Below are 16,049 nucleotides of genomic sequence, written 5' to 3' on the forward strand. Positions count from 1 at the left end.
TGGGGCTTGGAGCACCCTGGGATAGGGGAAGGTGTCCTTGTCATGGCAGGGGATTGGAAATGGATGAGCTTTAACCCAAACCATTCCATGATCACCAGAGGACTTAGTTGTGTTTTAAGTTTTTCTGCACTGTCTTTCTAAAAAATATTTCTTTCCAGTCTAATTGAGAAATGAGGCTAGGAAACACTGCGGACTAAACTTTAATCAACTGTACCTGTCTACGTGGATTATGAGTGATCAAATGCAGAAAATTGGAAATTAATGCAGACTTTTGGAAAAACAACACGTGCTGGTTAAAGAGTGCATTGTTGTAATTAAGTCAGTACCATTTATGGGAAAATAATTTTGAAAACTTCCTGGTGAAGAGAACATGGGAGTTAATTGAGGCATTTGTGCACTGGCCATCACAGCAAATTTACCTGATGACAAAGTGAGTGCTGAGAACATCCCTGTCCCTTGGCCACCTGCAGCTGAGTGGGGCTGCCCTGGGCCAGAGGGCCTCCCACTCCAGAGCTGTCCCACCCTGCTGTGCAAGTGAGCTCCAGGCTTAAGGAAAGCCAGTGAGAAGCGCTCACCTTGGCAATTTCCCTGCCCAGTCCAGGAGAGGAGACAGGAACATCCTCATTCTCCAAGGAACAGGCCAGCCTCTCTCACTGCTCTGACAACACCCAGCTCTGCTCACAAATATAAATACAGAGAAGCTGCAGCTCTCCATCCTGAGCCTGGAGGGCTTGGAAATGAAACAGGTACTGTAAAAGGCAACAAAAAGCACATGCTTTTTTTGCAGGGCTCTGGAGTCTGCAGTTTTCACTGGTAAGATGCTAACTCAGTAATTCCTGAGGCTTTTATCAGTTTGCAAATGGTTTAAGAATCCAGTCACTTTCTAGTGACTCCACCACCATGAACAGGTCAATGTAACAGATTAATGAGCTGTACCACGTTGTAAAAAACCAAGCAACCACAACACAAAACCAGAAGGGCCACGAGGAACCAAGATTTGAAAAAAATCCAAAGGAACCATTAGCCAATCCAGCAAACACACTCTTACTACTGGGTGATGCTTGACTTTGACCATTCAGGGAAAGATTCCCCACAAACAACACACAGCCAGCCTGGGTTTAGTATAGGTCTGCTTTTATTTCCATATTCAGCTCTTTGAGGGAGACATCCTTTCACAATCTGAAAGGAGGAGGGTATAGCCCGCTGTAGTGCTGCTTCAGCACACTAAAACACATCATACAGAAAATGGTTCTGGTGACTTTTGCCCAACCCAAACGAACACCTGTCCATGCCCTGGGGGCACAGAGAGAGTCCTGGAACCCAAACATTGTGTGTGAGAGACAGGGGTGCACTGGTGAATCTCACCTCACTGGCAAGAGGCAAAAACTGCCAGCTGGCAAGGACTGCAGGGAGTTGGGAAGTAAATACTGGTAGTAGTGGATTTAAAAAGAAAAAAAAATAATAATCAAACCCTAGAAAAAAAATAATATAAATTTAAAAGCAGCGCCTTTCCAGTATCTCACCGCAGCAGGCAGCAAGACTTAAAGGCACTACAATGTGTCAGAATGGAGAAAAACTGGTGCATCCACCCTTCCAGAGTGCAAGAATATGGATTAAGAATTCCAAAGTTGATATAGGCTTTTGGAAAACAAACTTCTTTTCAGCACAAGATCTGGTGGAGCTGCAGAAAAACAAAAAAGAGAGGTGAGTTAGTTACTGTGCTTTATACAAACAGCTCAACCTCAGAAGCCAGGCTGGTGAAAGGCTACACCAGCTTGTGTTTCACCTCCTCCTAAACTCATGTGGTTTAAATCCATACACTAAGCAGCTTCTCTCCCTCTTCCTTCCAGAAAAAGATCTCCCAGGTATGGAACACATAAGCCAGACCCAAATATAGTCAAAGCTATCAAGACTATTATTTTTCTACAGCTCCATGAGACACATGTTGCACCTGAGCTCTTTGGAGGCTGAAGAACTGCAGGGTGGCTTACAGCTGCATATTTCCAGTCTCCCCTTCCTCTTCCTTAAGCAAGATCCTAAACATGACAGAGCAGGAACCCACTGCAAGTTTTAAATCCTGTCAGTGTCTGTGAAGTATTTTTTCTCCTCAATACAACATCAAGCTCACTAAAGGACATTTCCTACAACAGGGGCTGGAAGTAGCCTCCACTGCCAACATAAAATATAAGAATTCACAAGAAGGAGTTGGGAAAACACTGAATTAAATACAAGATTTCCCAACAAGTCATGCCAATCACTATACAAAAATCTGCTACGTGATCTCTATCCAACTTTTCTAGAAAACAGTAACTGAGTTAATGTAGGTATTTAAACATAATCTCAAAATTTTATCAGCCCACAGACAAACGCTGTATAATCTTTAATACAGTATTTAAACTCTGTCCAGTCTCAGACTAACATGCAAATCTTCCAAAAGGCAAAATTCCTATCTCATACCAACTACAGTTCCTCCTACTGACAGAACTTACAGGTTTGCAACACTGTGTTCACAGGCTGGCCCTGATGCTGTTGTGGGTTTGATCTCTCTGGCAAGACAGGATTTACAGAGTATTCTGCTCAGTATAACTCACAAATCTGACTGTTTGCAATTACTTTTAAAAAAACTTTGTCTTTCCTAGCCACAGAAAAAACAAACCAACTCAGGGAACACCACATTCACCTGCAACAGACAGACCTAGCTCCCTAAAGCAAATTATCAACTCTATAGCAATAGTTGACAGAGAGTTTCTCTCAGAGTGATGTTATCTTACCACAGTTTTATTGATTACTCTGGTTCTGCAAGGGTAATAATTTCTTCATTGATAAAAAATTCCACAGTCTCCTCCTCCCAGTCATCGACATTGCTGTCCAGCTCATCTGTGTCTACCCCTGCAATGGAGAAAACACCAACGCTGAACACAACAAACAAGGCAGCAATGGAATGATTTGATGCTCTTGGCAGAAAGCCCTTAGATCAGCAGTGAAACAAGAGGTAAAGAGGTATTTGGTGCTTTAAATCCTAAAGTACACGTGAAATTTATTCAGTGCTATCCAAGGCATTACTGTCTCCTGCTACAGTTTCATCCTGGGGTCAAACCAATGCCTTTTTCCCCCCTTAAATCCTGCCACGATTCAGGATACAAAGTACAAAAACCTCCAGAGAACACGGGACTGGCTTTAGCGGGAAGCAGAGGGAGAAGAGCAGGGGCTGAGGGGCCTCATGCCCCTCTGCAGGAGGAGCTGCTGTGGCCGTGGCCAGCCGGGTCTCACCCCCGCGCAGCTCCAGGCGCTCGTTGCGCTGCTCCATGTACAGCTCTTGTGCCATCTTGCGGTACTTCCTGAACTCCTCCATCATCGTGCGCCGCCGCTCCACCAGCTCCTGCGGGGCACAAAGGGCTCTTCAGCCTCCCCCTGAGCCAAACCTACCCCAGGGCTGCTCAGCCTGCCCCTGAGCCAAACCCAGCCAGGGCTGCTCAGCCTCCTCAAACTTTGTTCTCATAAACACCTTCTACTGACTTAGATTCTCTTCTCTAATCAGAATGCTGTTTTGGTGAGGTGTCCTTTTTTCTAATTGAAAGAGCTTTTCTTAATTTAAACACTGGCTAATGCAGCAATGTGCTAAGAACTCCAACACGTTACCACCTTTGCTTAACGATGTAACACCAGTTCCTCTCCAGACTTTTTACAGCAGCACCTCTCTGAACTACCCACTGGACTAATTCTAACAATCTGGATCAAATGAACACTTATGATACAGGAAAAGCAGCTTACATATCACCAGTACAAACTAAGGACAGGCTACAATAGTTTCATCTATAATATATTTCAAAAGTGTCTTGCCTTTGAAGCTTTGGACTGGCTCAGGCGATCCTTCTGCTCAAATATCTTGGAGTATTTCTTCAGGTCCTTCTTAATTTGCTGTGAAACAGGAAATTTAATTTCAACTGGTGTATCAGACCAGCAATTACAACCATCATCTTCTCTAAGCACTCCTCTGGTAGGCCTAAGCAGGCTATGCCCTTCTCAAAAACAACTCTCTGCTAGGCAATTTCCCTTCACTATAATTTTGTGCCTCCTGGTTTATGGATCATACAAGTGCTTCTGTACACATACAACTAGCAAGGTCTGAAGAGCAAAATTCAATTTACTCTTCTTTATACCCTTTCATCATACCTTAACTGTAAGAACAACTGGCAATCACTTCTATTTTGAGCTTATAATACAGTTAATATCTGCAGACATTCCCAGAAGTGAGGTCCCACACAGCAATGTGTTTAGTCACACATTCAGGGCAAAAGGCAGTTGTGTAACAAACCTCAAACTCAAGAAGAGGGAGCACACCAAGAATGCTTTATACACCAAATCCATGCCAGCACACAGTCCCTGCAATACCCTACCTTTATCTGATCCTCGCTGAGCAGGGTCGCTGGTCGTGGTCTCCAGAGCAGCTGACAGAACCTGTCTTTGTTGTTCTTCTGAAGCAGACGGCCTTGGAAGGTCCATAACCAATATGCATTGTCCACCTGGAAGAGCAGTGCAGAGCTCAGCCAAAATAAGCTTTAACTTATCACTGGAGTGCTCAGAAATAATGTTTAAAACTGTGGTAGAGGCTAAGTCATTCCACCAGAGACAGGTGTTCATTTTCTCTTCCTAATCAATAACCCTGTCCAACGCACTGGAAGAGCAAGCAGGGGTGGGGAAAGAGGTGCATCAGTACCTTGTGGCTCCACCAAGACACAGAGGTGACAATGTATCTGCCCGTGGGGTCCCACTCCACATCCGAGGCCGTGTAGTGCTCCGCGATGTTCATCATGGTGCAGTCAGATGTGTCAACAAAGGCTAAGGCACCATTCATGCTGCACAGGCACAACAGGACATTGCTTTACACACCAGCACAGCCTGGCTGCCTAAAAACATGCCACAAGCTGCATCTCTACAACTCCTCATTGCAAACAAAGTCTCACAGCAGCCAAGAGGGCAGCCAGGTTCCTGCCAGTCTCTGTGGCTGGAAAGGAATGTGGTGGATAAAAACAAAATGCCACATAAGAATGACACTTCTGTTTCTATGTTCAGTGGCCCTTAAGAATACAAATAAATGGGTTAAAGACAGCCAAAGTTTAACAATCATATGCTTAGACATAGTAGTGAAGGAGAGATTAAAGAAAAGATTGCTAAGATGAACAGCAGTGCTTGTTTGAAAGCACATGAAAGCAAATATTACTTGACTGATTGACAACAATAATTTTCACTTCCTCTAAAGTGAAACTTTCTTGATAATTCTTTCACAAAGCAGCACTGTGATTAACAGGTACTGCCCATGAAAGGGCACAAGGTAATGACAACAAATGCATCACAAGAGCCATAAGCATGTCCAAACTGCCTTGGCTCAGTCAGATTTAACCTAAACAGCTGGAAGGTACTTCTAAAGATCCACTTTTCTGTTGAAAAATGCATTCTTCATCTGGTGTGGGAAAAACAGGAACTGAAAGCTGCAAAGGACTAAGCCACATCATGAAGCTGCATTTCTGCTCTGCCTTTGCTTTTGCACAGCTCAGTCAGGATTAGAGCAATCAGTATTGCCAGGGACACCAAACACTTGGTGAGATACTGTAGTTCTTTTCCTTTTTTAAAATCAATGTGGTGGTGTTCAGCAACCTGTGCAACACTCACCTTCTGAGGCCAGCCAACACCACAAACTGCCCCTGGGGACTCCAGAATATCGTGTTTGCCTGCTGTTTGTCAAAAGTTTCTGAAAAGAAACAGGGCAAATTCAGAAAAAGATCTCAATCCAATGCCATCAATTACAAGCATCAACCCCACTAATTGCTCACAAAACATCACAAACAGATGTAATTTTGAGTTTATTGCATCTATTGCCATGCAAGATGTTTAGTATCTGCACGTTTCACTTGATTTTCACTTACTTATGAGTTCTATTTTCCCATTGTTTTTCACATGGTAAAAGGAAACTGAAATTCGTGGAGTTTCTCCATGCAACACGGCAAACTTGCTTCCATTTGGCTCCCAAGCAAAGGCTATGATGCTTTCTGTAACAAAAGGAGCCAAAACTCTGTTAAAGGACAATACAAACCTCTGATTTCACGTAGTTACCAAAGAAAACCAAGATATTGAAGAGAGAGAACACATCAGTTAATGGACTTTCTTTTAAAACACAGGTTGATAAGGCAAGTGCAGGGAGTTAGGGGAAGTGTTTCTAACTATAGCTCTAAGTTTTCCATCATTTATAAAATACATTGCTATTATCAGCCCTACCATTTTGATTAATAACAGACTTTCAGTTCCATCACTTCTCAAGTCAGTCACAAGCACAACAGCAACAGAAGTTTTGATTTCTCATTTTTACACGAGACATTCTGCAAAGTGGAAATCCCACTCTTTTCCAAAGTGTTAAATTCCTAATTATGTCAGGAGTTGACAAGAATTTCTAAGAAAGACACAAGTATTTCTGCAGAAAAGTTCAAGCTCAAAAGTAAGGAAATGCTTGGCATTACCTTTCATTTCCACCACATCCACTGGCACCTGTTTCTCTCTCATGCGGAATATTTCAAAGTTGGTCACTACTCCCTGTAAAGGCCAAAATCAGCTCATTACCCAGCACAAAAACAGCAGAGTAAATAATTTTATCACTAGGCATAGAAGGACAACTCCTCAATTAGCCTGTTAGGACACAGGATGAGAGTGAGTCAAGGTTTATTCCTTTAATGAGAGCAGAAAAATACAGTATGCCTCCTTACCAAAAACATTCCAAATTTTTCTGATAAAGAATAACTTCAGAATTGTAGAAAAGCATTTATTTTTTCAGACTGTTATAAAATTTAATTAAGACAGATGAACATGTGGTACATTATGCAGCTTGACCTACATGTTGGTCAGCAGCTGCTTAATTGTGATCAGGAGAAGAGGTGAGGCACAGACCTCAGAGACCAGAGGCCACTGAAGTCAAAGCAAATCCTGGATGCAAACATTACACACATTTTGCTTTCCACACGCTTGAAATTCAAACGGAAAAAAATAAAAATAGCTTTGACATAATATAATTTATACTGCCTTGACTTAAAGACAGTACTGTAAGAAAAAGAAGCATGAGGAAGAACCAGATTTTCCCAGTTAAGATCAGAATCCATGTACCTGTGTGCCTTTGGGAGTCCTGTCTACCTTCACACACAGGTAGTCCCCGTTCTTCTGCCAGTGCAGTTTACAATCTACGACGTTGAACAAATTCCGCACACGAATTTCTTGTCTAGAAGGTAGCTGCATCAAAGTCACTCTTGCTGGGATATCTTTGTCCTCAGGCACCCAGAAAGCAATTATGTTACCACCTGGAGACCATGAGAAGTCTCTAGAGGAACAAAGTTAAAAATATGCCGTTTTAATTTTCAGTTGGATACTTACAAGCACAAACCACTTTCCTCACAGTATCTGAATGCTGCAAAGATCAACTCTCAGTAACAAAGACAGACACAGATACTTAACTGAGGGCAATTTAATAACAGACACATAACTGAGGGCAATTTAATACCTAAATAGATTTTTAAGGAGCTATATAAATTTGCTATATCACCAGTGTTGTCTCATCAGTACATCTCACCAAAAATCAGGGGTTGCACACAGAGTAACTGCCAAAGATCTAAGAAAAAATGAGCCTAAAAAAACCCCATTAAATTACCATGGAGACCATCTTCTTGCACCTGGGTACACTTAATTTTCTTGTTGCTTTACAGAGATGTACTTAAAAAACTCTCACAGGAGTCAATGTGTCTTGTGCAAACACAGCACACTGCTCTAAGCCAGCACAACCACCTTGTAAGGGAGATATTCCCTAACAAACTGCATTCCAGTCTGGTTTGGTAGGCAAGGAACAGAATTCCTAAGCTGGAGTAAGCAGTACCACAAAGAGGATTTCAAAGCACAGAATCTACCAAGTGTGTTCATCAACAAGTGGAGAGTTTTTTACTTCTTTTAGCCACTTTGTCTAATTTGACCACCTCAACATGCAAAGCTCTTTGCTCCACGCAACATAAAGAGTACTCTTGCCATAACACATCCCCAGACTAAAATATTCCAGCTAAAGAGCAGTTATGATTACAAGGGAATACTCACCTTATCCCATTGATTTTCAAGCTCTTTTTGTCCAACAAACCCATAGACTAAAAGATGAGAAAAGGATGAATTTTCAAGTTAGTAACATTCTTACACTTACACACATATTTCTATTCTCATTATTATGCAAAAAAGGCAAGAACTTACAGGTGTTTCATAGATGCTGAGGGTATCTGAAGTCATTCGAGCAAAGAATTTACCATCATGACTCCATCTAAGCAAGAAAGAAAAAAATAAATAAATTGGAACTGCCTTTTTATTAAATGAAGTCTGGGACCACAACTCTCTACTCTAATTCTCTTTCTCAACCTACTTAAAAATAGGCCAGTGAGCTGAGTTTTCACAGTGGAATCCTCTCTTCTTTTGGCCAGTCAGAATATCCCAGATGATGATAGCCTGAGGGTCATCCTGTGTGTCCATCAAAGGGCTGAAGGTCACTAAATACCTACAAAAGAAATAATCCAATTCATTGTTGAAACTCCATCTAATATGTCAGTATCAGCAGGCTTTCATCCTAGTAGTAGTTAAATACCAGGCACTTTTAAACAGCATTTTCTCTAATAGGACTTTTCAGGGGAGGGAAAAATAAGAACAGGATGAGAAAGGAGAAGAAAGTTTCCCTCTGGCTGGTTCTAGAGGTTATGTGCAAGCAGGTTCTAGATTTATTCAAAAGGTTCTAGATTTATGTGCAAGCCCTTCCATATTCATGTTACAAGGGAGGGGGAATCACCAAATACACTGTTACCTATTATATAGTTTTGACAAGAGAATAACAACACTGATTTCCAACCAAATATAAATCATTGGCCTTGTCCAACCCGAAGTACAGGGATGCTGGGCTTCTCCATTGAGAGGTAAATAATCTCTTTAATACAAAAAAGCATAAAACCCAACTGCTTCCAAATGTGCTACTTGAAAACTCAAATGAAAATGCATCTCAGGCTTGAAATTATTCTATCCTTCTCTCCAGAGCTCTTTAATGTTAAAAAAAAAACAACTTAAGAAATTAATTTCACCACTCCAGATTTGGAGGATGCTGTTCATTCCTCATGCTTTTTACCCCTTAGCCCAAACCAACATCATGCTCTGTACCTTTCACAGGGTGAGAAGTCAATGAGCTGCACTCCTTGGTGACTAAACCTCTGGATCTGCTTGAACTTCTCTCCACCCCACAGAGCAATGCCCCTCTGGTGGAACGTAGCCAGGTAGGTGCCTTTGGGGGACCAACGGACGTAGGTCTCTGTCCACCTCTGGATTTAAAAAAAAAAGTACACACAGAAGTTTATTTTCATGCTGTGTCCCTAAAAGGGAAAGAATTCATGGTTGGCTTGTAGAAGCACATTTTGTAAATCCCTTTACTAAGTGAAGATCTCAGGATGTGTGATAATTATGTGCATGAAATAAAACTTCACAATGTACAATACCTATTCTTGAGGCTGAAAATTGTCAATTGAGACCTTTTCAACTTACAGATCACCAAAGAGGTTTTTCAGGTACAGTGACATCCCTCAAGTAATAACAATTAAACCCACCTAACACCCTGGATTTCCTTCTTTCAGCCTTGGCAAGAACACACTGTTCTCAAAACTATTTTGAATTTCTGAACAACACAACTCTGGACCTTCAGCTAAGTTAGAGATCTCAGCAATGCAGACCACAGCCAGAGACCATGGTGATGAGCAAATATTCTCACCATCCCAGAGCCAACTTCCTCCTACTGAAATGCACAATGGTTATTAAGGAAAATGCTCCTGGGTCCTAACAGCTCCCAGCAAGTGCAGTGCCTGCAGCAGACTAACTCTCCCTTCTTTATGCCATTACCAAACCAGCTATTCCGCTTTAACACCTCTGTGGTCAGCACAAAAGCAAGGAGTCATCTGAAGCAGCAAACATAAGCACATATTCAGCTCGAATGAATAGTGCTCCTCAAACTCTGACTTTGCATTCTCAGGTCTTTCTGAATCACCTATAACAGAGAGATGAAGGAAACTAATGGGCATCATAGACCAATTATAAAAAAAACCAAACACCACCACAAACTCTTAAATAAAATTTCACTTCACAGTTCTCTTACCAAAGCAGCTAAGTCTAATTCTAAAGGATGTGATTTCACCACTCTTCACAAGGAAGAAAAAATTATTTCAGCAATGGGAAAAAGCCTTTTTTTTTTCAATTATAAAGTTGCAATGTCATAAAATGAAGGAGATTGGCAGTGTATCTGCAGTCTCCAGCACTTCCAGGACACTCACTGCTCTGTCCTCAATTTGAACAGGTTCTTTGATGTCATTCCAAAAAATGGAAGTCCGGTCTCCTGACTCAAAGATCACACTGTACTGATCCCTGCAGTCAGGGTCTTCCAACCAGTATCGGAGATTCCCCTGAGAAAAACAGAGCAAAAAACTGTTAGTGAGTCAAAGGCTAAGTCAGCAAGTTCCACAAATTAGCATCCACCTGGCAGGTGGAAGCTGGTCTCACCAGAGAGTGCAACTCTGGGGTCTTACCACTGCAAACCAGTTTTTCAAGTGAAATTAAACAATTCCAATTACTGCATGCTGGAGGCTGAGAGCACACCATAAACAGATGGACCTTCAAGGTGTTTTGATGATATTTAATGCTTATTTTAAACAAGAAGTCATTTGGTATTTGGTTTTTAAAGAAAAAGCAAACTATAGCTTCTTCCACCAGCCTATTTACAAAGCAACGGGTAACAAACACCAATGTTTGCCTCAAACAATTAAGAATATAAAAAGATGCTTTTGAAAATCTACTTTTAAATGACTCATGCAAAATTATTATTCACTTTTAAATAATCAGAGTAAATTAAGCTTCACATTATGTGTAACTATTAAGCACCGAGTTCCTCCCATCACTGCATGATGGTGAGCATGAAGGAACAGCAGCATGTGATCAGCACTGCTATTTCCAACACCATTAACACATGGTTTCTATTTTCATATGGACATTTCAGCAATGAAGTAACCATTCAATATTAAGCTGAATATTCTTTCCACTTTTCCAAAAATTCCTTACCAAATCCTTAAATGGCTGCTTCTCAGGGATTTCCCACTCGTCACTGATTGTCATGTACCTGAAAGAGCAATTTGGTTGGTTACACTCCATGCAGACTCAGGATTAGAATCCCCAGATTTACAGATAACACACAATTGCTGCACTCACTTATCAAAGTCAGTGAAGAGGTTGACTCTGAAAGTGTGCTGCTTATCCAGTTTGTATCCATCTGCATTCTTCACAGCATCCACAGCGTGGGAGGGGGACATGTACTCCAGGAAGATGTACCTGCAAGGAAGGAAAACCAAAGTACAAGACAATGTTGAGTACACAACAGGCTCGAAACAAAGCAGAAACAATGGGGATGAATTAAGAATTCAGTACAGAGCAGCTATAAGATAACTTCTTGTCTTGTGCTTAACCAATTAGGGTCAACAGCAAATTAATCCCCATTCTGGCCACAGGCTCACACACATTTTTTAGCTCTCTAGGCGTGACCTCAACTAATCTGATATGCTTTCTGAAATGGGCCAGACAGTGAATGGGTCAGAGCAGTGAATGCAAGCTCAACACAACCAGGACACCAGTGAGACAGGAACATGCAGGTTACATCCACAGCTCTTCCCAGCTGAGTAACAGGTTATGTTTAGGAACTGGAACTTGCTGTCACAGGCTTCTTCAACTTTTTTCTTTCAATGTTTTTCAATTACAGAACTCAGATTCCTTCTGGCCGCTTAATCCAAGCTAGCTTGCAGTCCAGCAGAATCAAAACTAATGTATCTTGAACACCATCTCAAACAGAGGGATGAACACACAGAAAGACAGAATAATTTTCATGCTGACCTTACAGAAGCAACAATCCCTCCAACTCCAGAAACCTCTTTTTATGCCCTGTAAAGTATGGATTCCTCCAACACTCAGAATATATGCTACAGATACTGACAATCTACTTTGCAACAAACAGTCCAGCCACTACTAAGTTTTTAGCTCAAGAGGATCTTTAACTTCTGCCATAGCAGAAAACTAAGAAAAAAACTCCCCATGTAGCACAGAAATTTGTCTCCAAACCCAGCTAAACTGTTTCCATAATTAATCCCCACCACCCTCCACTATGGAGCCTAATGAGCTATTAAGCTTCTCAGTTCCCTCAGGAACTTGTTTGTGACTGAGACTGCTGTCAGGACTGCACAGGCTGAGGTAGAAGAAGGTGATGATAACACCTACAAGGTTACCATAAAAACTGGCCATTGACACTAAAAATCAAAGATAAGCCAGAGCTGTGTTTCAGTCCTTTTTCCAGTTAAAGTTACCATGACTTACCCTTTTGTTTTTCCATCTGCTTCTGGATAAAACTCATTGATAATTTTACCAAACTTGGAAAATATTTTGTGGATGACATTCTTCAGTTTCTCCAGCCGGTCTGGTCCAACCTGGGGCACGTTATCCACGACAATCACTGAGTCTATTCCATCTGCCTCCTGGGGCTGATCTTTCAGGATGTCACCAAGCAGTTCTGCAAAGCACAGACAGGAAACTAAGGCACTGCTCACATCATGAAAGAGGGAAGACAAAGATGAAAAGAACAGTGAAAGTAAGAAAACAGAGAGATGTCAAATTTCAAGAATCACTTAAGAAACTTGGTAGTGAATGAACGTTCTGACAGAAAAACAACTGAACAACACCCCAACAGCACCCCCTGACTAAGTGACAGGATTATGTGGTTTCATGGCAAACTTTAAGCACCCAACTCTTGAAGTCTTCCTTAAAAATATATTTTAAACACTGAGGTTGTCAACACTTGCTCTATCAGTATTTCTCAGGAGGTGGAACTGGCTCACAAAGTCCCCAAAACTGACAATAGCACAGACAAATGCATGGTTTGCTACCTGACCTCTGACCAGTCCTCCTGCTCAAATTATAACCAGATGACTTTGATAAAAATAAATGCAACCTGTACCTCCCTCCCAAATTACACAAATTTTAGCATAATTCAAAACTATCCTCCACACTGGAAGTTCTGCATGTCTCAGCATCACTGTAATTAAGAACTCACACTCCATCTAAACCTTTAATTAAGCACAAAAACAAAGGTCTAAGGCAAGACACTGAAAGCCATATTTAAGCCTTGTGAAGACAGCCACACATCTTTCCACAATGGACAATCTTTCAACATAGTAATTCCTGACTATCTGCATTAAATTTTAAGATTATGTGAAGATCACTAAGAAATACAAGACTGTAGAGAAAATAAGTTCACACTGCCATATTTTTGAATTAGATAAAATTTGGAGAGTCAGACTATCTATAGCATGAATAGACTAGGAAAAAAAATCCAAACAGATGTAGAAAGACTTAAAATATAAGAACAAACTAAAAAAGGTGTTGTACATGCTGATATCTTGAAGACATTAGATTTTGGATGGTTTTGTAATTCAATAAACTTTTCTGCCCAGAAACATCACTGGAAACACCTCCAGCAATGAAGAAATATGAGAAACGTGCTTACTTTGAATTTCAAACTACTAAAAAGTTGCTTTCTACATCTTTAAGCTCCAACAGGTTATTACACTTGAAGCTTCCCATTGATTTGGGGCAACATAAATCACAAATATTTAGCCCATTACCACCAAGATTATGTAGCATCCACAGCATGTTGTTGTTTGTAATACTTATCACTCAAAAATATTATCTCCATGTGCATGCAGGAACTACAAATAACAATACAAAACATATAAAATATATAAAATGAAAGCATGCCCCACAAGGACATTTCCACGGGAATCTACTGGCAAAAGGAGAAAACCAAAGTAAAACACAAAAGGGTAATTTTTAGGTAATTTTTTTCACAGCCACTTCTCAAAAAAGACCTTGTAGGCCAAGGAATTCATGTTTAGCTTCGTGAGCAAGAATGCAACACCCTGTATTGAGTCAAAACTGTAACAGACTGAAGCCCAATTCCCACACTGTGCCCTTAAATTCCAAATTGTGAACAAAGGAATCTTCAAAGAGCACGAAGCTGGTTCAGCCAGCTCCTGCTGCAGCCAGAAGGGAAGCAGGGTGTGGTGGGTGCAGGGCTATCTCCAGCTGGCAGCATTCTAAGGACCACTGTCATTATCTGAACTAAAGCCTCACTGGTACCTTGCAGGATGTGTCCAACACATCCCCTCTGCTTTAACTCAGACCTGCTGCTCTTCCATGCCAATGTCACCCAGGGAAAAGAGGCAGCAGAGGATCTGAGATGTCCCAGTGCTAGAGCTGGTCCAGCTCACAGGTGCTCCTGAGGATTTGTGTTATCACAGCATTGGAGGAGCCTTGGCTTGGTCACACTGGGCTGCTTTTCTCCTTGGGGAGGCACCAGAATAATGGGAAAGGAGTAAGGAAGCTCAACTAGCAATGCACACAGGTGGGAAGCCAGACCAGCAAGAGTGACCAAACTGAACCCCTGAAATTCAGCCACTAACACTGGATTTCAGACAGCTGAGAAGTCAACCAAATTAATTAACAACAAAATAGGTGGGGATGGAAAATGTGCCCAGTTTCCAAGAAGGAACTGAACGTAACAATCCTACATGAACACAAAGTGCATTAAGGAGGCACTTAACAGAAGGAATCCAACTCCAAGGCAATTTTACCAAAGTCTCTTTAAGAAACAAATGTAAAAGTTCTAACAGCTGTTATACAGACTGCTAAACTGAGAACAGCAAACACTTCCTTAATCTAGAATATTTGGCTGCTGATTTATTAAATTAAACAAAGGACTGGAACACAAGAATGCACCTGTATCACCTGCATTCCACTGCCAGATGAGACAAGTGGCTGATTTACAATCCTGTGCTTCAGAAATATCTTTCCACTTTTGATACATGTAACAGACCCTAAAATAGCACAAATGCTGAACAAATAATGGGGAAAAAGTATTTTTGCTATTCAAAAACTAAGAAAATTTATCTGGAAGACACATCTGAAAAACACTGAATTAGAGTTCTGATTTCTGTATGACAAGCCCATGTATAACATTTATGTCTGTGCAGTTACACACCAGCTTGGCCATTTTAAGGCAGTCAATATCCACTACTTTTAAAAGAGCCTGGGCTGACATTTTTATCTGCCAGAAACGATTTTTCCCTATTTTATTGTCACAAAGCACGTACATCACATCTTCATGAGCAGAAACTCTCCTCAAACCCTATTTACCTATGGATTTTATTCTGGGTGCATGGGAAAAAAAGACCAAAAATTAAATATAGTTTGTAATGATCATAACAACCATTTAAAACTTCTGTTTCTACAGCAGAGTTTAACTAATGGAGGCAGAAGGAAGGGAGACGAGCTGGTGATTCCACTCAGAGGGCAGCCACACTTGCGGTGTAACAGCGATTTTAGAACCACTTTAACAGCAGGTTTTAGACCAGCAGCGCCGTGCGGGGCAGAGATAACTCAGAGAAGGGATGATTTAGGCAGCACAGCTCCGCTGCAGGATGCGCAGCTGCCCCGCGGCAGGCCGGCGGCGCTCGGGCCGCGGCTCCCCCGGGGCTCCCGGCTCCCCCCGTGCCGCACCTTCGTCGCTGATGTCGTCCACGAAGTCCTCGGGGTCGCTGAAGGAGATCTCATCCTCGGGCTCGGCCGGGCCGGCGGGCGCGGCCTCGCCGTTCTCCTGCGCCGCGCGGTGTCGGTGCGCTGCCCGGGTGTCGGTGCTCAGGCTCAGGCCCGGGGCTCGGTGCCGGTGCCGAGCGGAGCGCGGCGGGGAAAGGCGGGGGAGGGGCGGGGCGGCTCCTACGGCCGGGCCATGTGCGCCAGGCCCAGCGGCCCGCGCGCGCCGGCGCCTACCAACGCGCGCGGGGCGACAGGGGGAGCTCTGTCCACGCCGCCGCTCCCGTCCGCCGCCGCCTTCTCTCCCCTCCGCGCACCGGCGATTCCGG

The 16,049-nt window shown here is 42.3% G+C and overlaps 1 protein-coding gene across 1 annotated transcript; it reads right to left on the reverse strand.

Annotated features, from left to right (window-relative positions):
• Window positions 1–1,117: 1,117 nt before the first annotated feature.
• EIF3B (eukaryotic translation initiation factor 3 subunit B) lies at window positions 1,118–15,957 on the reverse strand. The gene is made up of 19 exons (XM_039732338.1): window positions 15,688–15,957; window positions 12,451–12,643; window positions 11,299–11,418; window positions 11,152–11,209; window positions 10,371–10,499; window positions 9,214–9,371; window positions 8,435–8,566; window positions 8,269–8,335; window positions 8,122–8,168; window positions 7,150–7,360; window positions 6,513–6,585; window positions 5,925–6,047; window positions 5,671–5,749; window positions 4,718–4,856; window positions 4,398–4,523; window positions 3,841–3,918; window positions 3,271–3,379; window positions 2,772–2,889; window positions 1,118–1,681 (listed from the first exon to the last, which is right to left on the reverse strand). Exons 3-18 carry the CDS (start codon window positions 11,397–11,399, stop codon window positions 2,786–2,788), a joined length of 1,734 nt encoding a protein of 577 aa, XP_039588272.1. The 5' UTR covers window positions 11,400–11,418; window positions 12,451–12,643; window positions 15,688–15,957; the 3' UTR covers window positions 1,118–1,681; window positions 2,772–2,785.
• Window positions 15,958–16,049: the final 92 nt, after the last annotated feature.

The sequence above is a fragment of the Passer montanus genome, unplaced genomic scaffold (genome assembly GCF_014805655.1).
Source record: "Passer montanus isolate IOZ18808 unplaced genomic scaffold, ASM1480565v1 scaffold8, whole genome shotgun sequence".
NCBI lineage: Eukaryota > Metazoa > Chordata > Aves > Passeriformes > Passeridae > Passer > Passer montanus.